This window comes from Tympanuchus pallidicinctus, unplaced genomic scaffold (genome assembly GCF_026119805.1).
Source record: "Tympanuchus pallidicinctus isolate F22 unplaced genomic scaffold, pur_lepc_1.0 scaffold9, whole genome shotgun sequence".
Lineage (NCBI taxonomy): Eukaryota > Metazoa > Chordata > Aves > Galliformes > Phasianidae > Tympanuchus > Tympanuchus pallidicinctus.
In genome coordinates, this window is record NW_026294813.1 from 1597269 (window position 1) to 1615844 (window position 18576).

General features: G+C 37.6%; 1 protein-coding gene across 4 annotated transcripts in view; it reads left to right on the top strand.

Annotated features, from left to right (window-relative positions):
* The first annotated feature begins 3681 nt into the window (after positions 1-3681).
* The window catches only part of TENT2 (terminal nucleotidyltransferase 2), a 41212-nt gene continuing 26317 nt past the window's right edge, over positions 3682-18576 (top strand). Inside the window, exons 1-9 of one of the 4 annotated variants that reach the window (XM_052670199.1) lie at positions 3682-3817; positions 3983-4070; positions 4736-4810; positions 6039-6225; positions 6532-6657; positions 8809-9052; positions 9989-10103; positions 10223-10314; positions 11228-11294. In XM_052670199.1, the coding sequence (XP_052526159.1) occupies positions 6074-6225; positions 6532-6657; positions 8809-9052; positions 9989-10103; positions 10223-10314; positions 11228-11294 (796 nt within the window). In that variant the 5' untranslated portion in view covers positions 3682-3817; positions 3983-4070; positions 4736-4810; positions 6039-6073. Of the gene's footprint in view, positions 4071-4735; positions 4811-6038; positions 6226-6531; positions 6658-8808; positions 9053-9988; positions 10104-10222; positions 10315-11227; positions 11295-18576 lie in introns of all 4 variants that reach the window. The other 3 variants (XM_052670201.1, XM_052670197.1, XM_052670200.1) reach the window with 3 other exon arrangements.

The window sequence follows — 18576 nt, forward strand, 5'->3', positions numbered from 1 at the left end:
TTCAGCTCCGTTCATTTCATCGTAGTTACATTTCTTATTTTAATTTACTTACCATGTTAGGTCTCAGCACAAAATACGAAAATGGCATATTTATAATGAAATGCCAGTTTCATTATTTTAGACCTGACCCTAACATGAGCAACATAAAAAGTGATACATTCCGGCTGCTTCTGATACTGAAAAATGCTTTAAGAAAGTTGATTTGTTTCCCAGTGAGGAGAGCATATGGCTGCTTGCTGTTGTAAAGCATATTCTAAACATACAGCTGGCTGAGTTCCCATACATCTTGCCCAGTGTAAACAGAGTGAGAAAAGAGGCTGCAGACTTCTTAGGAATTTTAAGGTTTCCATAGAAGAATAACTTTTTCCTCTGTTTGGTTTTGTTTATTTTTTGCCTTTATTTTTTCCTACTCCAGCTACTGAATTTTGAACTCCTTTGATCAAACTTTTCAGCATATTTACCTTCAAATAGTACCTAAACTTGGAGTATTTCAACTCTAAAGAAGTTTCAGAAAACCACAAAACAAAAACAAACAAGAACTTTAATGTTGTTTAATTGTTTCCTTTCCATAGCAGAGATTTTAACTACTGTACTGGAGCAGTAACAAAAATTGCTGCATCCAGAATTAGCTTCTGAAAGTAATTTTGTTCCCTACCCAACATAAATAAATGTTATTTACAGTTTTTAGAGGCAAAATTCAGCCATCTGCTTCTATTAAGGATTACAAACTTATTTCATTGTTCAGTTTCTTTGCTGTTGTTCCAATAAATTTGCATAACAAACTGTTCTAATAATTGTACCATATTTACTCTAAAACAATATTATCTTTGGAGGCAAGAAGTACACGATGAATCCTAATCCTATCCTATTCTGGAGTTCAGCTGAAATCTCTAGTGCTAGTTTTCAAACTCCCTGTTGCTCAGCTCTGATTATCTCTTGACAAGCAACCTGATTCTTCACAAGAATGACTAAAACCAGAAGTAAGGCTTTGAAGCTCTTTTCTTATACAAGGGGATCTATGCTATCTGTTAACTCTCAGGGATCACAATCAGGAGCAGGATGGAAGAATGCACACAATGAAAAAAAAGCAGCATAGCTCTCTTGTCAAAGCACAGAGATCTGCCTCATAGGGCTGCTGCTGATTTGTAAAACATTAGGTTATTTCAAGTCCTTAATAGAAAAGTGTAGCTATTTTGAAAAACAGGTGAACAGTCTGAAAAAAAAAAAAAAGAAAGAAAAGAAAAGTATCTGTTACACTATTTATCCTCAGTTCTACCCCTCCTCAGGGTGCAAGTATTTCAGCTCATTCTTGCTTTTGCATTCATAGTCTTCGTACATCTACCACCACTGGGAGCGAAATCCCGATTTCTTTACCCAAATATTATATTATTGACTAACTTTGGAACTTAATTCTGAATTTGATAGCAATTAAGCTATCAATTAAAAATACCTGCGCTGACTGCCTGCTCTCTAGGTCCCACTTGGCACTGCTCCTCAGTGGGACAGAACTGCCACCTACTCCTCCCCAGCCTGCCACAGAAATGTCACAGCCACACGCTGCACAAGACACAGCTTACGGCATGGCTGTCCAACCTTTTGGCTTACTTGGGCCACACTAAATGAACGGAAATTGCCTTGAGCTACGTATAAAATATATAACAAATGTATTATATAACAAAACTTATTTTTACTTTGTTTTTTTTTTTTTTTTAATTATTAAAATATATATTAAAAAATCAACAAAATCATAAAACTAGTGCTATGTTTGGTCTTGTTTTTGTGTGAATGCACCAAGTGGTTCAGTGGCAGTGGATTAGATTTTTAGTTAAGTTCTAAAGGCGTCTGTCAGAGATTTCTGATGAAATATTACTCTTCCTGTGCATCATCCTTGACAATAATTTTTCTCAAATGCACATACTGCCAAAAAGCGATGACATGAATAAGGTGTGACTGTGAAGAGAGAGAGATTTTTCTCTAGTAAGAGAGAGCTTATGAAAGTCTTGTAAGGAGACAGGACCAGATTTTGAGCTAAATGTCTGACTGCAACTCTATACATATCATAAGGAAATTTGCAAGCAATGTATTTATGTCAACTGAAAATGGAGTCCCAAATATATAAAAAAATAACTTTTTTGGAAATCTTGAAACCTGCTCTCATATTTATCAAAACGTAATGCACAGCTGCATATTTTTCACTGTTCACAGAAGTGTGTTCAGCCAATGCATCAAAATGCATGAAATTATTTGCTATAAATTAAGCTTGCCATAATTTAAGTTTTGTTTCAAATGCTGTTGTTGTCTGAAACTAGACACAGCCAAGGTTATTTTCACTTTGAAGACACGTTTAACTCATCTAAACGAGCAGTCCCAAGCATAAAAATGCTAAAAGAAGTGAGCTTCTTTTAATCTTCAGATTCTGGCAGAAATTTTCCTTTTGATTCCGTAAAAGGGCTTGTTTTCACTCTGCAAATCATAAAGCCCAAATTTTTAGCTTTTTACACTGACTTAACCACCTTCCTTCAGAAAAGTAAATGATGACCCCATAATCAGCAGCTATACTTTTAAGGATCTCCTGGAATTGGTGATGATTCAGTGCCTTGGACTTTATGAAATTCAGAGTTTGATGACTACTTCCATGACATTATGCATTCTTAAAGCTTTTAGACATAAATTTTCCTCGTGTCTGACATGGTGATATTTCATCAAACCTAAGTTGTTAGTGGTAACTGCATCTTCTTCTATTAAGCTCCTCTTTTTTAGCAATCATCACTGGGGCACTATCCAGTAGCTACACCAGATATGTTGACAAAGGTTAAACAAAATTACTTTTTTTTTTTTTTTTAACTGCTTCCTACAAATCAAGAGATTTAATTGCGTCATTCAGTGTCACCCAAGAAGCCATTTTTTTGGTGACATTATATTCAATACTTTGAATGAAAAACGCAAGTTGAGTTCTATCTGTAGAAGCAGTAATATATCACCAAAGCATAAAACTTGAAATCAGCAGCTTTGTTCTCCAAATCTTTTTAATAGATGTTCCTGTTCCTTTAGTTCACCCGGCTGTGGACTGGCGAGATTAACCGATTTCAAAAAAATCTTTTCTTAAATCAGGACACTTCTGTGTGCTGTGCTTTCCATACATTGCTTAACAAACTCAATGACAGGAAATGGTTTTGATTTTTCTGTAATCACATCTGCTATCACCTAACTAGCTTTTCTAACAGAATCCATTTGAAATTCAGCTTAAAAAATTTGCTGAGCTGACACTTTTCAGTTCGGCTATTTTGTCTTTACAAAGCATTCCTTGAAACACATGGAATTCGCCACCACGTCTGCCTTTTCCAATTGTCATCTTCGATAACGGGCAGGGTTTCCTTGCAAGTTATCAGGGCGCCGTACCGTCAGCAGCCGGCCCCGGGGCAGAGCGGCCGCCATGATGACAAGGCAGCACGGGGCGCGGGCGGCAGCGCGAGCTGTTCTGGGCCGCGGGGAGGACGAGCCCGGCCTACAGCGACCGCTGCCAGACCGCGCAGCCCGACGAAGGCGTTCGCTCTGCTTCTTTACAGGCAGGCGAAGGAGCCGACGCCGCTCCCGGCCAGGAGCTGAGCCGCAACCCGACGGCGACTCCCCGCCGCCACCGCCGCCGCTACCGGCTACCCGTCACTGGCGACAGCGCATGCGCCGGGTGGGGAGGGCCGGCGGCTCTGGCTCTTCCTGCCGCCCGGTGTGGATCCGGGTGAGGGCTCGCGCCCGGCGAGGGGCCTGACTGCCCGTTTCCGGTTGTGTCGCGCTCGGCCGTCTGCGAAACGCGGTCGAGGTGGGTGCTGCGGGTCACTGCCCGAGCCCGACGTGAGCGTGCCGGCGGGGCTCGTGTCGTGGCGAGAGCCGGACCTGGGCCGGGCGGTGGAAGGGCCTCGCGGCCGGGCCTTCGGGCTCGCTCGCTGGGGAGGAGTGCCGGCAGTCCCTTGTTTACCTCCCGCAGAAGCACGCGCTTGTCTGAAGGAAGTGCCCCTCTGAGGGACCGAGCCTGAGCTGCAGTGCTCCTGGAGCACCCCGCCGTCTCAGTCGAGGTACTGTCCGGAGAGCCGCCTAAGTGCAGCCGCAGCTCCTGTGGGGCAGCGGAGGTACTGCGTTGTGCCGGGCTTCGACTGAGGGAAACTGCTTCACTGCTCGTCGGGTTCCGAGTCAGGGAAACTGCTTCACTGCTTTTGGTTCCCCCCTCTCTCTCTGTCCCTTCCCCCCTTTCTGTAGTTTCCCTCTCTGCTATTTGCAGTCTTAAAGATGGAGAACCTGTTGCTGTAACAGCTATATCCTCAGTTGTGATGCGAGGTTCTGCTAAGTTGCTGATCGAATATATCTGTCACCTTCTGTACAGCATATTTAATGCTGTAGAAGCACCTGAGGAGATCAGAGAGAGGTGTGGGGTGCTACCTGTTGTTAAGCTGCTGTCTGTGGAAATAGGAGTGTTTACGGGACTTGCATCTGTGAAGATTAAGTCCCTCCATTAACAAATTACACATTTCTCACTGTAATCCTTACTGAGTCTGTTTCCTCTCTTAACGCAAGTTTGATGCATGTTTTGTTTGTACTTTTCCATGGGTTTGAGGCTTAAGTGTCATTAAGACTACATACAAATGTCAGGTAACAGGGAGCAGTGGGAGAGGGAGAGAAGGACAAGTGGCCTTTTGTCACAGGAGCTGTGCACAAATAAACTGCTTGCACTTGTTTTGCATAGGTTCTGTGCTAATGCTGCTTGCACCATCTGCCAGAGCTGTCTGAGGAGGCCGGAACACAAAGACATTTTGCAGTGGTAGGTGAAAGATGAGGTCAAGACTGTGGCAAATGTGTCACCTTACTACAATGAAACTAGAAATAACTGGTTTTATTTCATGCTGTGACAGAGTAGCTACTAATGTAACTGTTAATACAGTGATTAGTTTGATAATTAAGAGAACCTAGAAGTGGTATTTTATCGCAAACTTAGATACCGTGTAATACTTCTTGCAGTTGCATTACTGTGGCATTGAGTAGACAAAAGGTTTTGATACAATAATTGGGGAAACACTGCCATTACTCTTCTGATTTTTGAATGTTTAAATGTTTAATAAACTTCTCCTTGTTTGCAAGGTTCTTATATGAGCTCCAAGGGGGGAAAAAAAAATACAAAACAAAACCAATAATTGAAGAAACCTCAAAATTATACCAAGTTTTCACTGTAGCTGAGAGAGGTATAGAGTATTGATAATTGGTATTTAAAATCATATCATCTGGTCTTGACTTGTAAATTCTGAGTTTTTGTTGTTGCCATCTTATAAGTTGAACCTACAGTGCAGTACTGAAGATTTGTAATTCATCAGCAGTTGAACGTGTTGCACAGACAAAGATTCCTTCAGTAGTTCTGATAAAGCATAGTCCATGCAAACAGCAGTCAATTGTGCCAGAATAAATTTTAAATTTAAAAGAAAAAATTAACTTTACTGTTATGGAATCCACTGTATAAACATATGTATAAAGTGATGCTATGTATTTATTTTTAAAGTATTAGTAGATTACTTTCCAATTGCTGTTATCTTTCTGCAGCTTCTTTGAATATCATGCAAAAAAGCTGATTTTGCTTATGCTTGGTGATCAGCAGCATCTGCATGGTCTTATGATGGAGTATGTTATAAACATCCTTTTTGAATAATTGGATTATGAAACACTTTCCATTCAAATAGATTATTTTTCCTTGAGATTATAAATCTTAAATTTTGTTTCATGGATTTTTTTCTAAAATTAAGAGTAAAGTGGAGGGGAGCAAACAAAAAAGCAAATTTTAAAATAAATAGATAGTAATTGTGAAACTTGGAAAATACAGTGTTTTTATTTTTCCATCTTGTCCTGAAAGGAGATGCAGCTCCTTTGCAGCGTGCAATCATAATTTTCTTAAGCAGTAGATAGAAAAATATTCTAAATAATGCAGAGTTTTAAACTCTAAAGTTTAGGAGGTAACTCTTATTTGTTGCCTATTTTCATTTGCTTATTTGCTTTTCTTGAAGGTAAAAGGATACATGTTCACCTTTAGCAAAGGAGCATGTTCCCAAACTCCTCCAACTTGGGTCGTCCACCCTTCCCTCCTAAACATCTACAACAGAATAATTTCCTCAATAAGGTTCCTTTAAACGTACGACCTGTTCTCTCCCACCAGCAGATTATTAATGCTCATGTTAACTTTCAGAATGCAATGTAAGTACCATTTTTTTGAGATTGAATTGATGAGTACTGTTAACTGTCTTTTGAAAGAAGTATTTCTATTTGGGGGGATATTTTTTAGTGTTTTTAACGTTAAACTTTGTTAGACTTAAAGATTGGAGTGTGCCACACGTAAAACAGAGCTGTATAATTTCTTGCACTGATTTACAAGTTTTAGTGCTCTGCCGTGTTGTGTGTACTGTGCAAGGTGCCATTGCATCAGTTAATAATACAGAGCAAAATAAGCAATTCATAAAGAGGTGTTTTCGTCATTATGTGAATAACAGTTATAGACTGTAGTCTTTCCAGGGCTTCGTTGGGTGGGAACCTTGCGACTGCACTGGCTCGTACACCACAACCATTGACTTATGGAAATGGCAGTCCAGTGAATACATCTGCTCCTTCCCCAACATTCCGAGGAAAAAAGTAAGATGGATGGGGAAGCGGGTGGGTGTGCAGTTAATTCTGGTTGTACTGAGCATGTGACAAAGGTTATTCAATACTAATTTTTTTGTTCAAGTTGCATTTAGTTAGAAAATTTGTGAATATTGAACAGAACTGATGATTTTCTTCCCTCCCTTCCCCTCACCTCCATGTCATGGAACTTCAAAACACTCTTGTATATGCTGTTTAGAATTTTAGTACTCGTAAGTGGCTTGGTACATGTAGTTATCTTTCCAGCAGTTGTGGCCTAATGGAACTGTGACTTGTGCATTTTCTTTTTATGCCTTGATAGCTTACATTCTTTGTATGCTTGACTATGGGAGGATTTGTGTCAGTGAGTGTTCTCTTCTGTGTATTTGCAAGTTAAAACTGCAGTGTCTGTGGAAACAGTAAATGTTTATTCTGTTTTTCTTAATTATGCAGTGTTTTGGCTTTTGGTGTCTGAATTTAGGACTTCGTATTTAAGTTTTGCGGGTTTTTAGGAGGAAACAATTTGTATGGAAACAATTTGCCTGCTTCTCAAAAAACAAATGTAGGTAATTTTGTTTCTTCAGCTGCAAGAAGAAAAGGAATTTCAGATGTGAGCATGGTTTTCTCTTGGCATTTTAGAAAAAGATTACGTATCTTCCTTAGGAGTTCTGAAATAGTAGTCGATACATGTTGGCACACTTTTTAACAATTTCGTGAATCATCTGATACAGAGCAAATGTCGTAACCTTTCTTCATATTTATTTCTTATATGCAGTTTCTCAAACAGGTTTTTAACAGAAAGGATCTGTATATGAAAACAAGGTGTTTAACTGTAATTGAGCATATAGGCATTGCGTGAACTAGAGATGTTCCTGGTTTCATGCTGCTGCACGCATGCTTTTTTCCTGTTGAAAAGCTGTGCCGCATTAAAAGATTTGCAGACAAGTAGTTAATCCTTAGATCTCAAGTTGACTCCTCTTAAGCTATTTCTGTTGAAACAGTCTCATGTTTGGATTTAACATTACACTGTGAGTTCCTTTAAAACTGAGGGTAGGGAATGTTACCAGAACTTCTCTCACATTTGAAAACTGAAATGATAATTTGAGGTCTCTTAAGTAGAATTTTGTATTTCATTGATAATACTACTTGTCCTGGTCCCTAGACTAGATTGCTGCCAGCTTTTCTGATAGCAAGAAGTAATTCCAGTTTCACTGATTCTTAATTCATTGACATGAGTACGCTTGATTTCATGTTGGCTTTTTACTTAGTACATGAACACTACTGTGCTAGTTAGCTTATATGCAATACTAGGTGCATAAAAGTTGAATGTCCTTGTATTTCCTTTTCTGTGGGTAGTTCACAATATTCAAACGTCGATCAACTTTCAGTACAGTTTATTCTGTATAAAAATTCAGATGCAAAGGGACTTTCTGTTAAGATCACTGTGTCCTTAAAGATAGACAAATTCCTGTGACAGGTGAATTACGGGGGAAATTTACAAGTTTGTGTTTGAAAATAAAATGTTAGTTTTAGGTATGGCTAACTAGTATCATTAGTTTGATTTGTCAAAAAAAAAAAGTGTTTCTTTTTTTTGCCTGGATGACATTTTACTGTCTATAATCTAAGCCTGCACTGACATATGCTACATTTGTGTTGGTTGTTTGGTTGAGTTTTTTTTCCTCCCCTTCCCAATACTGATTTTATTAACCTCTTTATTAACCTATTAACCTCCTGAGTATTCAGTATGCGCAGAATTTCCTCATTGCAATTCTTTTACACAGATTAAGTGCAAATTTCTTTTAAATATATTTTACAAAAAATAAGAAGTAGATGGTCACAAAAATAGCGTGATCAACATTCATCTTTCGTAGCCGCCCTGCCTAACTAAGCTTGACGTTTAGTTTCAGCTGGTTAGTGTAAGTACTTTTGGTGAGTTCACTTAAATGGAAGCTGCACTTCTGCCGCTCTGTGTTCCGTCTTCTCATTTCAGGTTAATTTCCCCTGAAACTTAGGATGGACATACTGTCTGCTCTGTAAAAGAGTGAAACAGTCATGTAGTTAATCATTAGTGTTTGTTCTCTGCAGTAACTACTACTCTTTAGTCATAGGTTGAAGCTTGCAAAAAAGCTTGCAAAATACTTTTTTTTCCTTTTTTTTCTTTAGGAGACTGAGTGAACAAAGTGTTCCATATGATGTCAAAAGACAGCGATATCGTTCACCTCGCCGTGAAACACCTGCAGTTAACCAAGCAGTGCCTTCAACAGAAGAAAGTGCATGTTTGTTTTCAGGATCATCTCCATTGTTCAATGTGTGTTATGTACCAGATTTAAGTATACGTGTTCCTCGATTGCAAGATATTTCATTTCCGGACGTTACAGAAACAACACTTCCTCTGGCCAAAGATAAGGTATTGTCTTTCTGTGACCGTGTTTGATATCTACCTTCTGCATATGCAGGATACAGGTTTGCTGAGGTGGGCCAAAAAAAATTCAGAAAGATTCTTTAACATTGTCACAATGTCTCAGATGCTGAGCTGTCCTTAGAAGGAATATCAACAACTGTAGCTGCCACTGAGATCCTTGGCATTTGAAACATTTTTGAATAGTCTACTTGTTTGTGTAAGCTGTTTGCTTTTGACATTGAGGATGTCTACATGTCAGTTTTAGAAACAGCAGAAGTTAGAAGGAAGGAAGAGAAGGAAAGAAGGAAGAAGAGAAGGAAAGAAGAAAGAAAGAAGAGAATTAGTCAAAGGATATGGGAGCAGGGAGAATTCTGATAAAATCATGGAGTAACATCAGAGAAGCTCATTTCTTCTTTTTTTAATTAAAAAAAAAAAGCTTTTGTTTAGTCAGTGTTAATGTTTTATCTGCACCAACATGACAGAAGATTTATTTTAATATTTATGTCTGTTTATTAATGCATATAATGGTGGTGGATGAAGAGGATCAGTTAGTATCTGTTTTCACTAGAGATCTGATTAGTTTTTTAATCATTGACATTGCGCAAAATAATGATGCTAACATAAGTCAGTTTTAATACTTCATTTTGTCCTACTTTCTTCTAGGCAAACAGTTGATATTCAAGTCAGCAGAAGATATTCTTGGTCTTTTACTGCTTTTCTTTGACAGGCTGAAGATAATGGTTGAACAATTAAAATAAATAAAAATAACAATGATTTCTTCAGGGCAGATGTTCAGGATGAATTTAAGTGAACTAAAATGATGGAACAGATCATGTGAAACAATACTGACTTGTATTTTTTTAAACTCAGTTTTCTGTTTTTTCTTATCATTGCAAGAAGAAAGAACGTTCATTTATCTTTACTTTTCGAATGTGTGTCAAGTTAAGTCAGCAGGTTTTGGAGTTGTTTCAAGCGTGCCAACAGCAGACGTGTGATTTGAATAGAAAAGAGCTCTGCAGATCAGAACTCCAGAGGGAAATTCAGCGAATTTTTCCATGTATGTTTTGAATTTGATTACTTAATATTGGTTTGAATGTTGTTGAGGTTCACAATTCTTCCTTACTCTGAGCTATGACGTGTCACCCCAGGTTTTATTCTGCGGTTCTTTTTGTACAGGTAGCAGGCTCTTTTTGGTTGGGTCCTCTCTGAATGGATTTGGCACTCGTACAAGTGATGGGGATTTATGTCTGGTGGTTAAAGAAGAACCAGTAAGTAATTAAATATATATTTTTATGTGTATAGTTAAAGTCTGATCAGATGCACTCTCTAATAACTTGAACACTTTTTATTCAATAACATTTAAAAACATATGTGCTTTTATAAGGCTGGCTTCTATAATGAAAGAAAAATGTCAATACTCTTTTGATTGGATAGCATCTTTTTGCACTGATTATGGCTATGATTCGTGGGTCTCTTAACATTTCACATACTAAATTAACCTTATAAACTCTTTAACCTGGCAAAGTATTCTGAAAATGAGCTTTGTCTTCATTTCACAAATGGAGAGAGCAAAGCAGAAGTAGGTTGCCTAAGATTATTTAGAAGGTTATCTAAAGAACACTGAATTCATTTTAGATGCAGGAACTACTTTTTAGAAGTGCAACTTTGTCATTTATTATTTAGATTCTTAGTCACCTGTTTCAGTGAGCAGGCGTAAGAAGGATTTTGATATGCGAAATATCAAGAATTTTTGTAAAAGCAAAATTTTAATTGAGAGAATTGATTGAACAACAACAAAAAAACACTTAAATAGAGCATTATGTTGAGGGAACTGGAGCATAAACAAAAAGGAAGGAAACAAATTACATTTTTATATGGGTGAGGTTGGTTCCCCTTCATGTTCTATATCTGGATATGTAATAGTTACTTAGCATATTGGAATGAATTGGGTATGTTTTATCTGACTTTTACTGGACTGAACACGTGATGATGAATGTGTTGGTATATCTGTTTGGTATATCTTGGTTAGTATATCTGTGTCTTACTGTGTGAATTGTTGGATGTTTTCTGTGCTGTTTATTTTTTCATAATTTGAGAAGTAAAGCATGCTTGTTGCATAAGGATAAGGAATTTAAATTGGAGACAACAATGTTTTTCTTTAACTTCAGTATTATATTTCAGGTGAATCAGAAGACTGAAGCAAGGCATATACTCAGCTTAGTCCAAAAACTCTTCAGTACTAAACTTTGTAAGTTCCAGACTACAGTGAGGTGGTAAGACTATTGGCATTTTTAGAAGTTTTGATGCATGGTTATAACAATTTCAATTGCATTTCTGTTGTCAAGCTTCTAATCACAGTATTATTTGAAGTTAAAAATACTTAATGTTACTTACAGTGTGAGATGGCACTGATAGGTAGTAAATAGCCTAAATGTTGCTCCTCAAATTAGTAAGCTTCAAGTATGGGCAGGATCTCAGATGATTTTTGCATCACGAAGCATAACTGGGAGTGGAAAGGGAGATGTGAGGAAAGTGGTTTTCCTTTTTAGAAACCTCTGTTACTGTATTAATACTTTTTTAGAATGCATTGCATTTTTGTGGACGGAACTTTAAGAATTTTGTAAAGTAAGCTGTCACTCGCAGAAGACTGTGAAATTTTTTTGTTTTTTTCTTTTTGGTCTTGATACCTGTAAGATAGTTGACTAGGGTGCCTAGAGAAGAAAATTTAAGTGTTAACAGTACCAAGACATATAGGAGGAACAAGTCAATTTGTGGTTTTTATTATTTGTTCAGGGTCCTTTCAGATGAAAATGGGGTTGTTCTTGACCTAAAAGTAAATGCCTCCTGCATGAAAGAGGTTTTGCAACACTACAGGCTTGGAGCAGAGTGACTGGAAGACTGTGCAGAGGAAAAGGACTTAGGGGTGTAGGTCAACACTTGGCTCAACGTGAGGTAGTAGTATGCCCAGGTGGCCAAGAAAGCCTGTGGCATCTTGTCTTGTTTCAGAAATAATACAGCCAGCAGGCACGGGAGGTGATCCTCCCCTTAAATTCATTCAGCTGCAGTGTATTGAGTTGAGTATTGTGTTCAGTTTTGAGTCCTTCATTACAAGAAAGACATGGAGGCCCTGAAGCGTGTTCAGAGAAGAGCAACAGAGCTGTCGTGGATGTGGAGCATAAGCCTTACGGGGAGTAGCTGAGGGAGCAGGAATTGTTTAGTCTCAGGGGAGCCCTCTCCTCTGAAGGGAGGTTGTGGTGAAGTGGGGTCGGCCTCTTTTCTTTTTATAACTAGTGACAGGAAAGGGGATGGCCTTAGGTTGAGCCAGAAGAGGTGCAGGTTGGGTATTAGGAAGAACTTGAAAAAGTGGTCAGGTGCTGGAACAGGCTGCCCAGGGAGGTCCTTGAGTCACCGTCTGTGGAGGTGTTCGACAAACATGCAGATGTTGTATTAAGAACATGGTTTAGTGGGCTGTATTGGTGGTAGGTGGACGGTTGGATTAGATGATCTTAGAGGTCTTTTCCAAAGTTAATGATTCTTTTATTCTAGGGTTTTATACCACTACTTGAATTATTAAAAATATTAAATATTTATATTCATTTTATTATTTTATATTAATTAATATTAATAAATATTAAAAGTCACGTCATTTACTATTACCAGTGACTGTCCCTCTAGTTCTCAGTCTTGTGATACAGTCTTTGATGACACTACTTACTCCTGCAATGGCAATAGCAACTGTAAATCTTTGTGCAGACTTCAGAATTTCTTTACAGGCAGATGTGCATATATGGCCTAGAAGCCCAGTGGCATCCTGGGGTGTAGCAGAAAGGGTGTGGTTAGTAGTTGAGAGCAGTTCTCCTTCCCCTACACTCTGCTCTGGTGAGACTGCATCTGCAGTGTTGTGTCCAGTTCTGGAGCCCTCAGTTCAAGAAAGACAGGGAACTGCTTGAGAGAATCCCGCGCAGAGCCACAAAGATGATTAAGGGAGTGGAGCATCTCCCTTACAAGGAAAGGCTGAGGGAGCTGGGTCTCTTTAGCTTGGGGAAGAGGAGACAGAGATAACATCAGTAATGTTTTTACGTATGTAAGGAGTGAGTGTCAGGAGGATGGAGCCAGGATCTTCTCAGTGACATCCAAAGAAAGCATAAAGAGCAGTGGATGTAAGCTGAAATGTATGAGGTTTCACATAAACATGAAAAAACTTCTTTACTGTGAGGATAACAGAACACAGGAATAGGCTGCTCAGAGAGGTTGTGGGGTTCTCTTTTCTGGAGGCATTCAAAATCCTCCTGAATGAGTTCCTGTGTGACCTGATATAGGTGTTCCTACTCTAGCAGGGGGATTGAACTAGGTGATCTTTCAAGGTCCATTCCAATCCCTGACATTCCATGATTCTATAATCTTTCAACCTATTCTTCAGGAGCTTACTTGAAAAGCAGACTTGTTTGTCTTAGCACAGGCATCTGATATTTAATTGCTTATTATTGCTATTTTGTACTGATTGTTGTTTAAGTAGTCCAGAGCTTAGACTGGTACACTTGCAAGTAATACAAGTAATTTCCATTGCTGAGAAATACAGTGATAAATTAGTTTGTTTTCAGAGGTCAGAAAGGGAGCACTTACTTTCTCACTGTCTCTTTTTTTTTTTTTTTCCTTCAAAAGATGTTTGAGAGAGTTTTAGACAAAAACAAGTTTGTTTTCCAGGGTACTGCTAACAGAAAAACGTTTCCTGTCTTTCAGGGACAACTGTCCCTGAAAGTTTTCTTCTGCTATTACCCTCTTCGAATTGTTTCCCTATTCTCTGTTACATTGCATGTGCTTTTGATAAACTTTATTTAATCCAATTGCTCTGTGGAAGATGAGGCCAGATAAAATGCTGATACTTCTGCTCCTGGCTAATTCTGTAAGTTGTGGTATGTAGACCTCTGAGGTCATCTCGTAATTTTAACACCACTGTGGACATAAATTCATGTATCTAGCCATCTATCTTGTGTCATGTAGATGGAGCTGGTAGGATAAGGTTCAGAAGCGTTCACGTGACTTAAAATGAAAATGCTTTTCTGTATAATGTCTTTTCATTTGTATATAATTCATTTACAGACTTCTTTTCCATTGCACTGAAGTTCAGTACAAGGAGGTTTTCCAGTTACTCTGATGAAAGCTTATTTAAACAAATATAATTCTTATTCACAATTTAAGAATAGCTTGTGTGATTTGAAAAGGAATAGTTATCTTGTTTTCTTTCCCCAAGCTGGCCCTCAGAATCTAAATTCATATGCATTCTCTTCGCCTCTAGGAAAGCAATATTAGTTTCTGTGATGTCTTGTGGGCACTCCTATAGATTTGTGGATTCAGGCTTGATTTGCACAGAAATTGAGGAAATGTGCTTCCTTAAACTAAATTCTTAGTCTTGCATTGTGTAGGAGTTAAAGGGCTAGAAAGAAGTTTTTTGGTGTTTTTTTGTCAGCATTTTGTAAGCATTTGTGAAATGGGTAGTATTCTAAGCTTTTTTTAAATCTTCTACTACATGACCATAACACAGAAACTTGGGAGCTTTTTCTAAGCGTGTCTCTCATCATCCTCTTTTTTTCTGGACTGTAATGTTATTGTATGCTTAAAAATGAAAGCTAAAATAAGTACGTGATACTGTTCTTCACTGTACAGCTTATATCCATCCTTTTCTCAGCTTCTCACTTCTTTTATGTAAACTATCTTCAGAACTTTGGGTCATCTCTTTTTATGTCATTAACTCTGATTTTTAGGTGAGTGTTTCACTCAAGGAGTTCTCTAGTGGGATTCAGCATTCATGTAAACTCCAGCTTATTTCATTTTAGACTTGCAAAAGTTAACAAATATGAGCAAGAAACTCGAGGCCATCAGATTTAGGGGCTGTGTTGTATTCAGAATACTGACTGAAATAAAGATATGTTCTTTTCTGAATTGTCAAGTTGCATAGTCAAGCAGGAGGAAGCTTCTGATATTTATTCAGTATTTTATGTGACATGTTGGTCTCAAATGTAGGTATTGTATTTCTACTAGAGTAGAGAGATATGTTACTGCAATCCTTACATCCTCTTTCAAAGATCTATGTAGATTTATTATAGAAGTATTTGTTCAGATACCTGCATGTGTACATTTGTACAATACTGGCGCACGTGCAGAACTCTGATCAAACCAATGTCTTTTACAAATGAGAAAAGTGAATTTGAGCTGGTAACTATTACAGTGTATTGAAGAAAAAAATACAAATGAAGAAGAATTAAACCTCAGTTTTATTACTCTCTTTAGACTAATCCAGTCTAGGCAGGATTTATTTTAACAGCAGTTTAGCTGTACTATGTTCATCGATGCTTACTGTCTGAATTAATTAGGACTTTTTCTCTTAGTTCTACAAAGGAATGCAGTAGTGGTCAGAACAGGATTTGAGAACATAATCCTCGTAGGAGTTGTCTAGTAGGGAACTTGAGCTAAAATCAATGACCTTGAAGGATTTTGCAAGTAGGTGAGAATATAATGTACTTAATGATGGTATGGATGTAAATCTTTCTAATTTTTCCAAACACGACGTAGAAAGAATAACATTATGTCTTAAGAAGAGCACTTTTCATTCTCTGCCTGCTTCTACCTGATTAGCATTAAGATCTTCAAGCTTTTCCTCTTACCTTCTTGCTTGCTCATGAATAGTTTATGTATATATGAGATAAAACAGAGGGCTGTAATAAATGTGACCTAGAAACATTGCCACATCTCCTTGGTGAATTCTTCACAACTGTTTAGCATCTCTAAACTTCCTGCCATAAAACCAAATGTTATTAATTAACACTCCTGTTTTAGTCCATCATAGAGATGATGAAATTTAATGAGTTTAGAATAGCATGACTCTTTTACTTAGAGTAGATACAACACATGATTATTATGTTTATTATATGATGCTATCAGTATATGCCAGTTACAATTAATTGATAGTAGACAATATATTTATAATGTTTTGTTCTGTTAATGGTTTGTCATTCTCTAGGGCTTGTATCTTGTTTTAATTCAGTTTGTAAGATATTATTTAATGTAAGAGGACGAAAACATTTGTTCAGTTAAAATATGGTTTTGCAAAAAGATGTCACTTTACAAGAAAAGTGAATTCTGGATATGAATGATTAATTCATCCTGTGCTAGATGTTACTGTCCTAGGTACTTCATTACTCTGCATTCAGATTTCTGTGCCAGAATATCTAGTTTATCTTTCATTAGTATAAAGCTATTAATGAGATCAGGCTGTATGTGTATGATGGCAAAGATCCTTTTGGCTTGTACCATGTTTGGAAGTAATATTTTGTACAGTCACTTGATCATTTATTCTGCAAAAGAAAAGATAGAATTAAATTGCTTAATCTGAAATTCTGTGTGAATAGTTTATTTTATTTATGATGACAGTACTTAGTCTTCATTGGATTGATTATGTTTTTTTCACCACTGAAGGGGCATCTGTGACTTGTTTTCATTGACATGCCCAAAACTGAAGTTGCTGTGTGGAATTCTTTACGAGATTTTTGTGTATACCTTCTGTCATAGCATCAAGATCAGATAGCATACTAAGATGCTTATTCAATCTGTATTTATTTCATCTACAACAATTTACTGTTTATGTACAACAGAGATTCTGCTAGCAGTGTCATCATTGTGAACCACTAAGGGTGTTAGCATCAGGTCATTGCCTTCTGATATTACCTGCTCTGTGTTACCCTTGGAAAACAGATTGGACTTGACTGTGTTTATTTTTCGTAGCCTAATATTTTGGCACAAATACCTATCTGGTGTTGGAAGGTACTTGTATACAAGTAGATGTTTGGAAGTGGGTTTCCACTAGAACAAATACCATTAATACCTAACAGGCTCTTGAGAAGGACTGTAAGTGAGGAAAGTTAAATTGATGTGGCATGCATATGGGTACTAACAGTTGTCACCCGCACACCATATGTCAGGTGTCTTTATGATAAATTTGGCAAAGAAAGAAGACAGGATTCCATAGCTTTAAGTTCAGAATGTTCTGGTGAGTTGTGGAGAGAGATTTGGATGTCATCAGGTACAGGTAGAAATAGACGCATTAGTGTAAGTTGTACTGCATTGTATGTCTAGTGAAGATAGACCACAGAACCAGCTGTAAGGTTTTTCCTTTATAGTAAGGTAATAAGATTGACTTTTCTTTTCTCTCTCTGGGTATGTATTGAAGGCAGAGGGGTGTGTGTGCATACGTGTGTGTCTGTCTATGTGTTGCTTGGGATCATGTATGCATTCAGATATAAGTAGAGGATTACTTTGTCCTACTTGTCCAAACAGCATATCCATAAAACACTTTCAGAAGTCCTGAAAATTTTCACTTGAAGATACCACGCAAGCGCAATAGAGCTGGCAGTATTCAATCAAAGTAACTATCCAAACTGATAAAAATTTGTTTTGCAAAAAGTGAACATCAGCTTTCATTTAAGGTTATCTTTAATCTGCACTACTATGTTTCTCACACTTATGAGTGCTAACTTGAGGTTAACTTACAGAAACAAGTAGAAAATGTCTAAAGTTAACTATAGTCAAATTCAAATGACCTATATTTTGCAACATAAGAAATGAGTTAAACTGTGATTCTTGCCCAAGCACACGTCATTTAAACTACAGACTCATTTTTTCTTTATTTTCCGTTGTTGTTTTGTGGACACTTTGTATTTAGGATTATGGCAAACATTAAGAGTAGTCTGAGATACTGAGGAGAACTGGTAAATGGCAGGTAACATGCCTGATGCAGCAGTTTTGGGTAGTGAAGTGCAAAGATGCACTTAGTGGCACTGGATGCATCTGGCAGGGGTTCATGTGTTTGGTTTTGGGTGTTGATACTTTGAGGATAATCATCCTGTGATGTGTACTTAATGTGTATCCCATCTCCTTTAAAGCAAAATGTAAATTGAACTTACTCTGTCTTTGTTTGAAAGTGAGATCTTAGCTGCTAATCACATTCCCTGTTTCCAGGGCTAATTCATTGGGAAAAATCTTTCATGGTACTTACTCTGTTGATCAAAAAAAAACAATTTTAAGTGAAAATTTAAGCATTATCTGTGCACAGTGAAGGTGCAGTTACACTAGTATTTTTTATCAGTAAAATGCGTAGTTTCTACCATAAGAAAATTGGACTCAATTAAAAACTATGCAGCTGAATCATGTCCCACTTGCTGTAACATGGTGCTGGGCTTAGCTATCTGGGTGTGTGATGTATAGGTGTATATATAGGTGTGTTCTTACTCCCTTATTTCTGATCTGTAATGATAATAGAAATCCTGAATAATGTAAGTACTACTTGGTGAAGGCACGTTAGACTGGCATTCCTTATGTTTAAATTTCTTGAAAGTATTTCCTGCTGAAAATTTTTGACCTATTGTTTTCTTCTTATGGTTAGTGCATTTTTATACTCTTTCCTAGATTGCACTTCCACAGCAGTTGCTAAATGTTACCTAATTTAGCACCACCCTTCTGAGAATATTTTTGTTAAA